This window comes from Salmo salar, chromosome 02 (genome assembly GCF_965601325.2).
Source record: "Salmo salar chromosome 02, fSalSal1, whole genome shotgun sequence".
Lineage (NCBI taxonomy): Eukaryota > Metazoa > Chordata > Actinopteri > Salmoniformes > Salmonidae > Salmo > Salmo salar.
Genome location: NC_138292.1, coordinates 60175304 through 60189956, shown reverse-complemented (window position 1 = coordinate 60189956; position 14653 = coordinate 60175304). Strand labels below are relative to the sequence as shown.

General features: G+C 41.8%; 1 protein-coding gene across 2 annotated transcripts in view; it reads right to left on the bottom strand.

Annotated features, from left to right (window-relative positions):
* Positions 1-14252, bottom strand: part of LOC106586852 (VPS10 domain-containing receptor SorCS1) — a 169905-nt gene extending 155653 nt beyond the window's left edge. For both annotated transcript variants that reach the window (XR_001324265.3, XM_014174576.3), the window contains exon 1: positions 13268-14252. Coding sequence is in view for 1 of the 2 variants with exons in the window: in XM_014174576.3 (XP_014030051.1) it covers positions 13268-14080 (813 nt within the window). In the remaining variant the exon portion in view is untranslated. The remainder of the gene's footprint in view (positions 1-13267) is intronic.
* Between the last annotated feature and the right edge of the window lie 401 nt (positions 14253-14653).

The window sequence follows — 14653 nt, the reverse complement described above, 5'->3', positions numbered from 1 at the left end:
TAAAAGCTCAGTTTCTTGATTCTTTGATCTCTCTGATTTAAATTTAAACAGGATGGTTATGGGTTTTCTTGGCACCCTTGGTGATGATGACCAGCGGACAGTGGCAGACAGCCCCAGGGGGAGGTCTCGGTGACGTAGCCCTAGGGTTGGGCCATCTGGCTTGGGGACTGGGGAGGGCTACCTGACTTGGGTCCTTGTGTCGGGCCCATGAGCACCTGGCAAACCTGGCATAGTAGGATCTGGCAGACTGCCAGAGGAGGAAAGAGTCCACTTTGATTTGGATGGTACATCCCAGCATGGCACCATCTCTGACTGGAAGGGTACCAAGTGGAGAGGAAAGGTCAAAGATGACTTCCTACTGGTTGCCGGTGTACATATGCCTCTGTATTTCTCTGTTAAATGGGAATACCACATACACGTTGGAATTGGAAACATTGAATGGTGTTGAATGGACAGACTATGAATGGACCATTGTATGTGTAGGAGTGATTTTGTTTACAAAGACCTAAGTTATAATCATAGTGTGTGTTAGAAGTAATCGGTATGGTTTAATGTCTACTAGCACAGGCTTTAACTTAGATTCAAAAGTTCCCCTAATTAGATAATTACTTGATTAAAAAGTAAATGTTAATTAGCGGTGTGTGAAAAAACATCTTAACCAGTTGTCAAATTGAAAATTACAAAATGACAGATGAGTGTGATTATGGTTCAGTAAGTCTGCTTTTATAAAATTAAATTAAAATGGATGTAATCTTCTTTAACTGATAAAATTACAAAATGACTTGAAATTACCATAATTATATTATAAAGGTGAATAGCAATAAGGTTTTATAATACAGTGGCTGTGTAAATTGATCCAATCTTGAGATAAGTAAGAAAGGGCATGAAACAGACTTGGTGATGTATATTGTTAAAATGACTGAAAATATTGGTATGTTTTGCCTCTTAAACATCCCTAGAAAAGACAGAGTCATTGAAGCACTCACCCCGAGTACCAAACAAAGAAACACTCCAGATGTTTGGTCAAGAACGTTATGTTGTTTTTCCTCAATCAAAATGAAGGCCGGATTCCATTAAAAATCATCATTTAAATATCAAAAGGCCCACCTGCTTTAGAAAAACCCCACCTATGTATAATGAATAAATTACTGATTAATGAATAATGGAATGTACAAACAAACTCCTTTCTAACCTCCACCTCTGCGTTGGAGGCAGTTGGGAAGTAATACAGTGTTGCACCACCAGGGCTCCCATGAGCCACTATCTGGCAGGTTGAAATATGTGCCTTCTCAAATCGCAACTCATGCTAAAACAATCTAATACAGTATCACCTAATCTCGCAAGAGGACTCACTCAAGCTTCCTCCATGAAGGTCTATGGGAAAGAGTGAAGGTAGATATCCCTATCCCGTCTCTCCCATCTATCTGGAGCATCTTGGCATTACAAAGAAGTATGAAACGGGTAATACACAGAGACAGAACTAAATTGACCAAGACCGCCAGACGTTTTATCTAGTCTTGGGTGATTTCCTTTGAACTCCATGTCAACGAAGAGGGCTGAGAATTCCTCTCTGTCTGAATGGTAGAAGCCTTTATTAAGGCCCGGTGAACCCCAGGAGCATATCGCTGCTGAGTGGATGAACTAATTAAGCCCCTGTTTCCTGGTGCACCAATCAAAAGCCCAGAAATGCTAATGAGCTAAGCCCCGCTGTAGTCAGACACTATCAATCAACCGCCACCTGCACTCCCACTGCCCCCCTCTACAACTTTACATTGAAATGACACACCAAAAAGCATCCCTTTTAATGCAACTATATTCTAGGCACATTTAATATGTAACAACGTTTAGATGCAGGAAATCAGATCTGCTAGATGGGGATGACAGTGAGGTGAATGATGGTGATTAGCCCACGGTGATGGGATTCAAAGCCACTGAACACCTACGGCTCAATTACAGACATGGAGACAAACGGACATCCACAGCCAGTCTCTAGTCTATGAGAATAGAGATTAAAGACGAAGTCCAGCCAGGATGCCTCTAATGTAGCCTAGCCGATGTGTGGTGTCAAAACCGTCACTTTGGTGGCAGCTAATGGAGACTGATGGTTGGCTCCTGGAGCTGCGGCATTGAGAGCGTCCCGATCAAAGCTTCATCTGAAGGCTACATGGTAATTCGGCAGTGATGAGGCCTGTTGAGGTAAATGCATTTGGATGCGGGTAGTTGTGGCAGGCAGATGTGGCAGGTAGTATCTCCAGATGTCTTCATCAGTCTCCGACGTGTCTTTCAATGAGGTTTCACACAGATGGGAGCTGCCAAAGCACCAGGCTTATCTCTGCCAGTTGCATCCAAACCATTCCTTACTTCAAAGACAGAACCAAAATGGCGGCCCGGTTTCAAGATCTATCAAATCCGGTGGGAACCGGTCAGAGGCACATATCAGAACGCTAAAAACAACTTTACAATCCCAGTCAGTCTCATATTTCTTACACCACAAAAATATGCTGAACTAATTCACTGAACAAACATTATTTTACTGTGTAAACAATGAGATTAGACATCGGTTTGTTTTTGCGCCTCAAAGTTATGTATATTTTCATATGCACGCACCAGCTTAGAGATTCAAAAGGAATGAACATTTTCTGGGCATGATTTATTTAATATATTAATTCATACCTGCCTTTGATACGTCTCTCGCCTTTTCAAGACAGGGGGCCCTTCCTCTCCACACTCACAGCTGTCTGATGTTGCATTCTAGGGAAGGTTTTTTTCTTCCATAAATCCTCATTTAATATTAATACCTCTATTCAATCTACTAATAGGGCCACCACTCACCTGACTTGAATATCTAAAACTACCGAGGGAAGAATTGAGCCCTTACAGGTTCACGAAAGGACAGCTGAAAGTGTTACTTCTTCACAGTCCAATCTGCAGTATTCTCAAGGGAATAGTGTGTACTGAAATTGTAAGTAGAGTTAGTCCAATATGGATGTTGCCAAGGGAATATAGACTGAAATGATCAGTAGAGTGTGAACAGTCACCGACGCGTGCCAGGTACAGCTGATGTGCTTTTTCATCTAACATCTGATAGGATGTAATTTACATACCATAAAAGACAGAGTGGAATTTATTCACTAAAAGATTAATTCTAGAAATAAACCATCATGTTCATTTGTTGATTCTACTTATGCATATTCATAATTTCTCCTCTTCACTTTAAGAGTTGAGATCTTATCTAAATGAACAAGTTCATTCTTAGTTGATTTCCTGTTCCTTTTTTCTATATGGCTTTATTCGCTGATACAATCCTGTATTGTACTGTAGTAAATACTGTAACCAATAGCAGGAACACAATCCAGTATTGTACTGTAATAAATACTGTAACCAATAGCAGGAACACAATCCAGTATTGTACTGTAGTAAATACTGTAACCAATAGCAGGAACACAATCCATTATTGTACTGTAGTAAATACTGTAACCAATAGCCGGAACACAATCCAGTATTTATTGTACTGTAGTAAATAATGTAACCAATAGCAGGAACACAATCCAGTATTGTACTGTAGTAAATACTGTAATCAATAGCAGGAAAACAATCCAGTATTGTACTGTAGTAAATACTGTAACCAATAGCAGGAACACAATCCAGTATTGTACTGTAGTAAATACTGTAACCAATAGCTGGTACTCAATCCATTATGTGTGCAACCACACCATTGTGGTAAACCTTTTTCCAGTTGTTTAATGTTGTCAGGTGGTTGTCGGCGGGTAACGACGGAAGCGGGCAGCTAGAATTCTCCGTTTGTTCTGGGCAAAAGCGAGCTGCATGTTTAATAACATCTAGGGGGAATGTCAATTACACATGTAAGATTGATTAGTCTTTCTGGCCTCCTTCCTCTCTCTCCTTCCTTCTCTCGCTTTCTGTCTGTCTGTCTCGCCCTCTATCTACCGATGTTTCTCTTTGACTCTCACTCTCACTCACACACACACACAAACACTGATGCAACAGAATGGCCTTCAGTGCAGCTGGAGAAATATTGTGGGGACTTAATTAACCCGTGCAATATTTTTTTTTAAATGGGTGACAAATAAAAACTGTATATATGTTCTCTATAATAGCATAGAGAAGCTGATACAGAGCCAAGTCACGTACAGAGGGGAACGTATAGACATTCATCCTATCTGTCCTCATAGAAAGAGAGTCGTTGTAAAGCACGTCCGTCGTAATCTATTAAAACTACCTCCAGTGGGTGTGGTAGTAAAAGGAGAAGAGAGAACTTCGCTTTTTGTTTTGAATCTGAAAGTCCCGTGTATTGTGAGATGTCGGTTTTCCAGAGCGTAAGTGGGGCAACAACAAGGTTGATTTTGTCGCTGTGCCCATAGACGGCGCCAGACATAACCAGCCGCTTATTGAAAGGAGAAATACATGTCGGTCTGATGGTTCTTAAGGAGAGCAAATGCCATTCTATATTTTTGGGGGTTGGGTTACCATTCCCCCCTCCTCCCCGGTCTCTGTCTCCTTGCTTTATCTGGACTTGGTCAATTAACTGGAGCCAGTCATCTCATCCCACCTCATCTCTTTCACCCCGTCTGCCTCCCCAGCGTTTCTTCATTGAACATTTTTTTTTATTTTTTATCTTCGCTTTCAGCCATACTCCTCGGGGTTACAGATTGCCTGGCATTCAATTTGTGCCACATACAATTCTGCACCTGATCAGTGCGGAGATGGGCCTAGATGGGACTGTCTGGCTGCCTAAAGAGGACCTCCGACTGTCTTTCAATAGCTGCCAACAATCATCCTTGTCAATCTGAATGGCGAAAGGGGACACGAGCTGCTTCGAGCTCCGAGGAAACTACTAATGTGTACACACTCTGTGCACAGCGATTCATCCCAATTCATTCCCATTTGCCTGAGATTAAAAGGAGAGAGAAGAAGATGAGCTGAAAGCTGAACCCATTCTGGCATCTTGATGTAAGGCCTACTGTATGTTTCTGGAGGACTGTGTTGCATCTCTGTGTGTTGCAAAACAACCTATTCAATAAAAGTTAATATTGTTTTTTTCTTCATCCGTCTCGATCTCTCTGTAGCTATTTACTGAAGGGACATAATCATCAGATCTGGAATCATGCGGCTGTTGCTGTGGATTGCTTTACAAAGCTGTCGTTCAAACGCCTCATCTCGCAACCGGGGAAAATGTTGCTGGATGGACGTATAAAACGTTCAATTTCTCGATGTGATTAGCAAGACAGACGTGGAAATGTGGCTTGATGTATCAAATGTTCCTCATGCTGTATCAAATGTCCAAAATGTCAATGGGATTAGCAGGATGTGTGAGTATATGAACGGTCCAGATACTCAACCATCCTCCTACTGGGAGGTTGGATCCTCGACTATTTCTGTCCAGTTCTGGTTAAAGGACAAACTCCACTTACAGGAGCTATGAACATGAGTGGCTCAACTCACTGCCAAAGTGGCTAGGCCTTGAATGTGAAACTCAACATTACCAAACGGATCTAATATGAAAACTTTGCACTGGGCCCATTCTATTCCATATGGAGAGCAGAGCACACAGAATATAATCAACTCAATAACATGGCAATCAAGGAAATCCAACACTTGAGATAATGCATTTTCTGTTTCCCTGCTCAAGTAATTGTAAGAATATGATGCCGCCAATGATTCACATTTTCCGTGCCTTTTTGCAGTTTGGAAGCAGGTGTGGACATCAACAGTGTCCACATTATAGTGAACACATGACTTTTCTACCAGAAGTCAACAGGGTTTTTGTTTTAAAGTAGTCTAATCTGATGCATGACATCAACCATAACACCCATCACAACAAATATACATATTACTATTTCCTACTCACTGACAAGTCATTTAGCATTTTCCTGAAACACCTGCAAAAGGAAAACCTGATTCATAATTCAGTCATTCTTATTAACCCCTTCCATATTTTAGTCATCCTCAGATGTCTGCCTACTCTTCAGTACATACATAAATCATAGGCTGATATCCGAACAGTGATGAATTCTTACAGAGCCTGTTCGTGTTCCACCTTGAAGCCAGGCCTTTGCACCGCGCTTCAATGCATCTCTAATGGCATGGCCCTGCTAAGCACACCTCTCATCTCTCCCACACAGCACACACAAACACACACACACACACACACACACACACACACACACACACACACACACACACACACACACACACACACACAGCCAGGCAGCCAGCTCTTCAATCACCATCACTCCCATCATCATGTCCATCGCCGTCTGCCTCAGTGTGTGTATGTGTGCATGCGTGTGCACGTGAGATGGATTTAAATAATGCCACCACTCAGCAGGAGGAGAACCAGAGTGGTGGGAGGATAATATGCCATTACCACCACCACCACTACGTGCCTGGGTATATGACGTGGCACTAGATATTATGAAGAGGGAATCCAGATGTGTGATGTGCTGAGAGGGAGAACTAGCACTTGTATGACTGCACCACTGACTGTTATTTGAGTGCGAGTTAGTTATCCGAATAAATCAACATTTGTCAAAAGGTAAACTAGGAGTACTTTCAAAAAGGAATAAGACAAATGTTTTGTTGTTCATTTCAGCTGAATTGGCTAGTGCAAACTTTAAAACCTGTAAACATATTCAAAATGAATCGGTTTGAATTAAATAATAAATTGTATAGTTAACAACAGATAAGATAGATAAGTATATTTTCTTTTACAGCAGTAATGTGCTACAATGGCTTCCCATCACTGCTGTCCAACTTCTTGACACCAAACCATGCATGTAAAACACAATTATTTCACCTACAATCCCCTGGAAATAGCAAAGCATTACACTGATAACCCTTGAAATTGAACCACCAGTGTTTACAGCCCCGCACTCTATTTACCCCCAAGCTCTCAGCAAGCATCATCTACCAGTTGGCTTTTACTTGATTCAATCTCTATTGGTAAATAACTAATCTACTTCACTTAACACTATAGGGACCTGGAATATTGTCCTGGGCAAGCAAACATGAAAGATGATGAAATCATATCAAAATATGATTGAGATAGGATCCAACAGTGAGTGTGAGTGGAGGGTGGGAGGCATGGGGAAGGGCACTTACTGAAATGAAGTGTGCACTCCTGAAGCCTCCTAGGGTGGGATTAGAGTGCTACCCAGGTACATTACATATAAACTCTGTTTTATTATTTGTCCATGCATGCAGAGTCTGGGGCTCTATAACAACAAGGAAAGCTGATGCTTTCAATATCGCTACTAGATTTTGTTAAGGTTTTCCAACTCAGGCCGTCTTTATTATTTGTGAATAATTCCTCTGGGAGTTGTCTGAGAAAGAAAAGTGCGAAACAAAGAGCAAACCTGGGCCTGGTGGGTTTTGTTTATAGGGAAACGAGGGAGGGCTGTGTTAGCCAGACCGGTAAATAAACGCTGGCTAGCGGACCGTGACGGCCTCCCTGGGCCCGACGCCTGATCAGTGCCTGACCCAGCACATACCCTGCGGCTCAAATATCCCAGACAGACACAGACACCAGAGGTAACTCTCCTACCAGTGGGAGGTGGTGGAGGGGGGGGACAGAGCTTGGTGAAGTGTTCTCTAGTAAAATAATAAGTCAATCATATGGCATTGAAACAGTAGTTATCAGAAGATGGTATGTCTGCCTACACAAATAAATATTAGTGTACAGTACCACAACAACCAACCAACCACCACATTTAACTGTTGAATATAGCACATTATGACAAATATTTGTATCTGTTATAGAATATGACCAGATATTTACCAGTTGCTCAGTCCTATCCTTAGCCCCTTAGCCACTGTAGTTTGGAGGGAATCCCATTGCAATGCAAGTAAATGTGTTTCTATACCTACTTCCTTTTGGAGATGGGGGATAATTGAAAGAGTGGATTGCACTAAGCCTTTGTTAGGCTGCTGTTATTGTTGTTCGTACTCAAGTGATATCACTCTGTGACTCACTGTTTTGTACATGGGAGTTGGGGTGTGAGGAGTGGGAATACAGGAACAGCACAGTTGGTGGTGCAGGATAATAATAAAGTGCCAAATGAATGGAAAGAAATAGCAACAGCAAACTTCACTCTGACGGGGCCAATGAATATGTAATAGTACATTTCAATGGTTGTATTCTCTTATTCAACTGCTGTGACCCTGATTGCGTGGGTCTGTCAGTTTAGCATACGGCTCATTTAAATTGCCTGTTTGATTTTCAGCCATCTTGGATAACAGGTTGTACTTGGTTTAACACGACTAGCTACGCAGTGGCCACTATTGCAAGCGGGACCCATTGACACCATCAAATTGTTGGAAAACGAGCAAATGACAGAACATTTGATGAGGTAGAAAAACATCAGAGATGTTAGTTTGAAAGAGGACTGTTTCTCTCTTTTTTTGCTGTAAATGTGCCACCACTGATGTACGAGACGACTGCTGTACAGAACCATAAATAGATTCTTTCAACACATAGGAACAGCCAGAGTGAGACCGTCGTCAAACCGAGACAGCTGGTGAGAGCTGGTTTCTCACAACACACTTCTCCACCAACTTTATGTAATCAACTCACTCACTAATTGGCTACTAAAACATTTGATTTTCTTCTTCTGTTCGGCTCAAAAAGAAACTTCTCTGACAAATGCTTTTGTTTGATCATTGTATGGCAAAGAACTCGTTTCATTTTCAGTATGGGTTTTGTCTTTGTCTTGAGAAAGAACTGCTTCAACTGGGAAAATGGAATCAGAGTATGGCTCCTGGCTTGGTTCAAGTCTGGCTTTGGTTCTGGTTCATTGATTCTGGTTCTATGACTCAGACCTGGGTTCATGAAGTCCCAGATGGGTGGGGTTGGCACTTCTGGGACTATTCCATTGGTTCCATTGCACCAGGCAAGCTCAGTCAAGCACAGCTGAAGTATTTGACAGAAAACAAACACTATTTAAACCCAGATCTGCAATGACTAAAGTGAAGACGTTTCTGAGCAATACCCGATACTGAGGAGTACTGTGGCAACATGAATTCAAGGATGAAGCTTCAACACTATGTTGGCCCAATCTCAAATGGACCCCTAAGCCCTACAGCCTATGCACTTGTGGAGATCTGAGAGAATTTCATTGGTGTAAGAAATATAGTTAAAACTTCTACCTAACCTATCAGATCTCCACAAGTGCATAAGGCGAAAGGCTTAGGGGTCCATTCGGCATTGGGCCATTGACTTCCATACCACTCAATCCATATTAATACCCATGATGCATGTGAGCACATTCTACATCTTCCGAGGCAGTCCAAAGCTGCGGAGTAAACTTGTTACATGGATTGACTATGTGTCAGGCTGCATCTTGTTATCTTGAGTGACAAGCAAAGTACTTAATGCCCTGACATTTCAATAATGTAAATATGCAGTCTCCTGACACACTTTTATGTGCATGCAAGGAATATGCCATTGCCACATATCCCCGTTGGGACTCTGGCGTTTTTGCTGTAACCTTTCCATGAGATTTAAAATCCCAAACTTGTCCCAACGTCTCTCCTAACAATGATCAGAATGTACAAATTATCTCAGCTCCTTTTTGAGTCAGACATTTCCATAATTGAACTATTCCATAATTGAACTTTTTTTGTTTGTTTCATCTTATTGGATATGATCAGATGAATCATCCATTATCTACATGTAAAATCATACAGTATTTAACACACACACACACAGAGAGAGAGGGATAGAGACACACAAACACACACACCTCCCATCTCTTCATCGCCTCTACTGCATGACTCCATCCCTCCATCACTTAATCCACCACTGTCTCTTAGGCTATCATGAGAAGGCACATTCCTTCATATTCCAATCTGGCTCAAACACACACAAAGCATATGGGATCATTAATACCCTTAACTATGTAAATGCCCAATAGGTTAGATATACAGCAGCATACATCCCATATAATGACAGACAGACAGACACTTCCATTTCTGCTCCATGAAGCATCGTCAACTCTTCTGTTTATTTGCACTAGTGCTCAGATGGGAAAAATCTAAGAGTCTCTATTTAGTTCTGCATACAGCAACAACTCTACATATTTAATGCAAGGGATCTATTCTTGCTCATTACAAAGTTGCTTGCGTCACAAGTGAGAAGAGAGGGGGGAATTGTTTCACAGTTGCACAATTAGAACCTAATCTATTCATATCACAAAACAGCACAGGTTCCATGTGCCTATATGGTGGTGATGCTGCTGAGCATTTCCACGGTTACAGAATTATGCTGAGACTCAAATTTTTCTATTCAAATGTATGTCAAACAAAAAACATTGATTTCAAAGTTTAACAAACCAACACATTTACTTGAAGAACTGTGCAGATGCTAAGTTTGGTAACATCTCCCTTCGTTTTTTATGTGTCCACGTTTTCCCCCAAAATCGTAAATATCTGCTTCGAATTAAGTTTCAACGATGTCTGCAGAAAGAACGGGGTGTCAGCTATGACATGACACATTGGCTGTGTTCGAATACCTATACTAACATACTGTATACCACATACTTAATGAGTATATACTACATACTATTAGTTAATTTTAGTATACTGTAAACAAACGGTATCCTTTCAGTTGAGCATACTAGCGCTACGCCTGTCTACCGGAAGTTGATTCTGTTGCTATGCAACCTCTTCTCGCCACAGCAGAGCTGGTTAGGCTGTTTGTATGTTATCCAGAGCGTTGGTGACTGCAGCTGTGCTGCTGGCAACAATTTAATTAGGCTTTTTTGCCGATGTTTACTGACACCAGCCATATTAAACGGGTGTTGAGCGTTCGTAAATTCATCAGTTATTCTGCGCTCTGGCTCACTCAGACGAGAGTGCTCTGAAATTGGAGTAGATAGCCAGAGCGAATTTATGTCCATTGAGAAATCACAACGACTATACCACTTAGCTAAGAATGACGTGAATAATCAAGTCAATAAACGTTGGGTAGTTAGTTAGATAGCATATAGTTAATATACTGGCAAGTTCAATGTATTAGTAACCAACTAACGAGGTAGCTAGCTAACATACCGGTAGTACCTATGTTGTAATGATATAATATGTGGTTCGTAAGGATAGCGTAGCCAACACATTGTCAGCCAACATAACGTGAAGCATTACTTTATTACATTGCTCAACATTTGTCATAATTAGTTAAAACAATTCATTTTTATCGATGGACTTCAGCTGCATATTTTCCGCCATTTTCTTCAAATCTGAAAATGTTGTGAAGCCATGCCCATTTCCTGAAGAATTGCATTATCGGCCCTAAAAGTACAGAAATAGTGTCCACTGCGTGTATACTTCATATTTTGGCGAATGTAGTACGACATCCAGGAACTTTTGGCATACTAACTCTCTATTCATAATATGACCAATAAGCATACTACATTCTCAATTTACATCACAAATAGTATGGTTAGTATGAGTATTCGAACACAGCTATTGACTTGAATTTACACCCGGTAACAGAATTACAGAAATGGAATTTCATCATGGGTCCCTGGGTATCACTCTACACACTGGCTATTATTTTTATGAGCTCTGCCCCCAAATAAGACCAAATTTGGTTGGTCCAAACCGGACAAAATCTGAACCAATCATAGATGTCTATGTCTCACAAGTTTGGACATCAAAGTAGAGTACAGCACAGCACAGAACAGTAGAGTTCATTACAGTATAGAGTAGAGCTCAGTAGAGTACAGCACAGCGCAGAACAGTAGAGTTCATTACAGTATAGAGTAGAGCTCAGTAGAGTACAGCACAGCACAGAACAGTAGAGTTCGTTACAGTATAGATTAGAGCTCAGTAGAGTACAGCATAGCACAGAACAGTAGAGTTCATTACAGTATAGAGTAGAGCTCAGTAGAGTACAGCACAGCGCAGAACAGTAGAGTTCATTAGAGTATAGAGTAGAGCTCAGTAGAGTACAGCACAGCGCAGAACAGTAGAGTTCATTACAGTATAGAGTAGAGCTCAGTAAAGTACAGCACAGCGCAGAACAGTAGAGTTCATTACAGTATAGAGTAGAGCTCAGTAGAGTACAGCACAGCGCAGAACAGTAGTTCATTACAGTATAGAGTAGAGCCCAGTAGAGTACAGCGCAGAACAGTAAGAGTTCATTACAGTATAGAGTAGAGCTCAGTAGAGTACAGCACAGCACAGAACAGTAGAGTTCATTAGAGTATAAAGTAGAGCTCAGTAGAGTACAGCACAGAACAGTAGAGTTCATTACAGTATAGAGTAGAGCTCAGTAGAGTACAGCACAGCACAGTAGAGTTCATTACAGTATAGAGTAGAGCTCAGTAGAGTACAGCACAGCGCAGAACAGTAGAGTTCATTACAGTATAGAGTAGAGCTCAGTAAAGTACAGCGCAGAACAGTAAAAGTTCATTACACTACAGTATAGAGTAGAGTTCAAACCGGACAAAATCTGAACCAATCATAGATGTCTATGTTTCACAAGTTTGGACATCAAAGTTCAGCACAGTAGAGTACAGTACAGTACAGTTCAGTATAGTACAGTAGAGTTCAATACAGTATAGAGTACAGTTCAGTAGAGTGTGTTAGCGCTGGGTAGGAACAAAAATGTGCACCACTTTGTATTGGGAAACCCTTGACAAGAGACTAGGATGACCATTTAACTACTGCCTCGACAGAAGAAATAGGTCATGTATTTGATATCCCCCCCACCTCAAGTGCATAAGGTCAAACTTTGGAAGTTGGTTTTTCAAGCCCACTCGGAAACACCTAGAGGCATGGGGGATGTCACTTCTGCCATGACTGACTGGGGGCTGGTGATGTGTTGAAATGAAATCAGTTTCGTTACAGACAGGACTAAGTGTGGGTAATGAGGAATTGGGAGGAGGGTCAGACAGATTCTCTCTGGAAAGCATGGGGAAACTGATAAGTAAATGCTGAGGTGATTGTGTTAACTGTCTTGAGTGTCTCTGCCATGATTTGTTCGATGATTGTTCAACCACTTGATGATATCACTTAACAACAAAAGAGATGCATGTCGAATAGGGTTTGGCAATTATACTGGGGATGACTGCATGCACAGTTGCCTCGGAATGAATCCTGGGAATCTCACACTCTATGCGCGCTCCATCACACGCACGCACCCACACACCTTTCATAGGCCTAAGTTATTGGCAATTTCACCAAAGTCAAACTGATGGCTACATAGACCAAATATTATTTTAAAACAACTGTACAAGTATTCACTTACACTGCTATTTTGCCCAGACCAGTGCACCATGGCTTGGTTGTGAGAGGAATCTCCGGTCAATGCGAAGGTTGAACTGGTGAGTTTGAGTTCGTCCTGCCTTGAACTGGCCGCTCTTCTGTCCTCGTTGCTCCATCGCAATTCGGACCGTGTCACTCTGCTGCGCCCAGCCGGTGAGGTGATGCCCTCTCGCGAGTAACTCAGAGGCAGTGTCTCCCTTCTCTGGGGTGAGCCGGAGGACTTCACTTTATCATCCCCAATATTAGCTCTCGGGCTGTCCCTACGAACTCGGTGCTTGTGTGAGATGCCGGGAATTAAATATGCGCGAGCCTTCCCGACATCTGTATTGCCTGAATGACGGTTCATTTTCAGGTTGGAAACTTTGTACTCACCGCGCCGGGTGAATTTTCTCTGTTTACCACCACCGTAGTGCATTCCTCCATCGAGTAGTGCGTTCTTGGAACGGAGCAGCATGTCAGTATTCCGTTTTCGCCTTGAGTAGATGTATTTCCCCTGGATGCATTCATCGGACCCAGCTTCACAATCAAGCTGTTGAGTTTCGGCGCTTGCAGAATTTAAACTCCGTGAAGCAGTTGTCCCGTCTCCATTTCCAATAACTTCCCCTCCGTACCCTGTTGCGAATTCTCGTGTGTCCGTTTTAAGCAGTAATTCCTTAATACGCCCCTTATCTCCCGGCTGACATGATCTGCATGTTATCTCTGATTTAGCGGCTAGAAAGAAAGATAGAATTATCAAAAGCAGAAACCAAAAAACGCTGGTGTGCCAAATAGGGCATAATCTGACCCCCCTCTCCATAGCTGGTGGCAGAGAAAGATGCTCAGTCTGGATACAAGTATTTTTTTACTCTCTTGTTCTCTTCCCTTTGTGACTGTAATTGATGTTAAGCAACAGAACTCCTCGCAAGTTGCGGCTCGTCCAATTGCTCTGCAGCGTTAAAAAGTGCGACTCGGCGAAGTGGTCCCAGATGAAGGATTTGGATCGAATGAAGCCCTGCGCGCGCGGGGGAGGAGCTGGCAGTATCCAGGGAAAAGATAGGCCACATTTCTTCTGGCGTCTGTTTTTCCCCTCGCCCAGAACAATGCATTAATAATTTCGTAATAAATAATTTGTTAGCATTTATCGTGCATACTAGTCATTTTATTCGATCTATCTTTAAATACTATTGCGTATATGATTCCTTTGTCAATGTTGTTGGCTATTACTATGGTCTTGTTAACAATATCCCGAACAGCTGTAGATTGTATCTACCAGTAGGCCTAGGTTTACTGTGCATAAGAGTCAACTACTCAATCACATTTCTCAGAAGATGAAAGAGAATGGTTATATTAATTATGAATATATCTAATTGCTTTAAAGTTATAGGCGTGC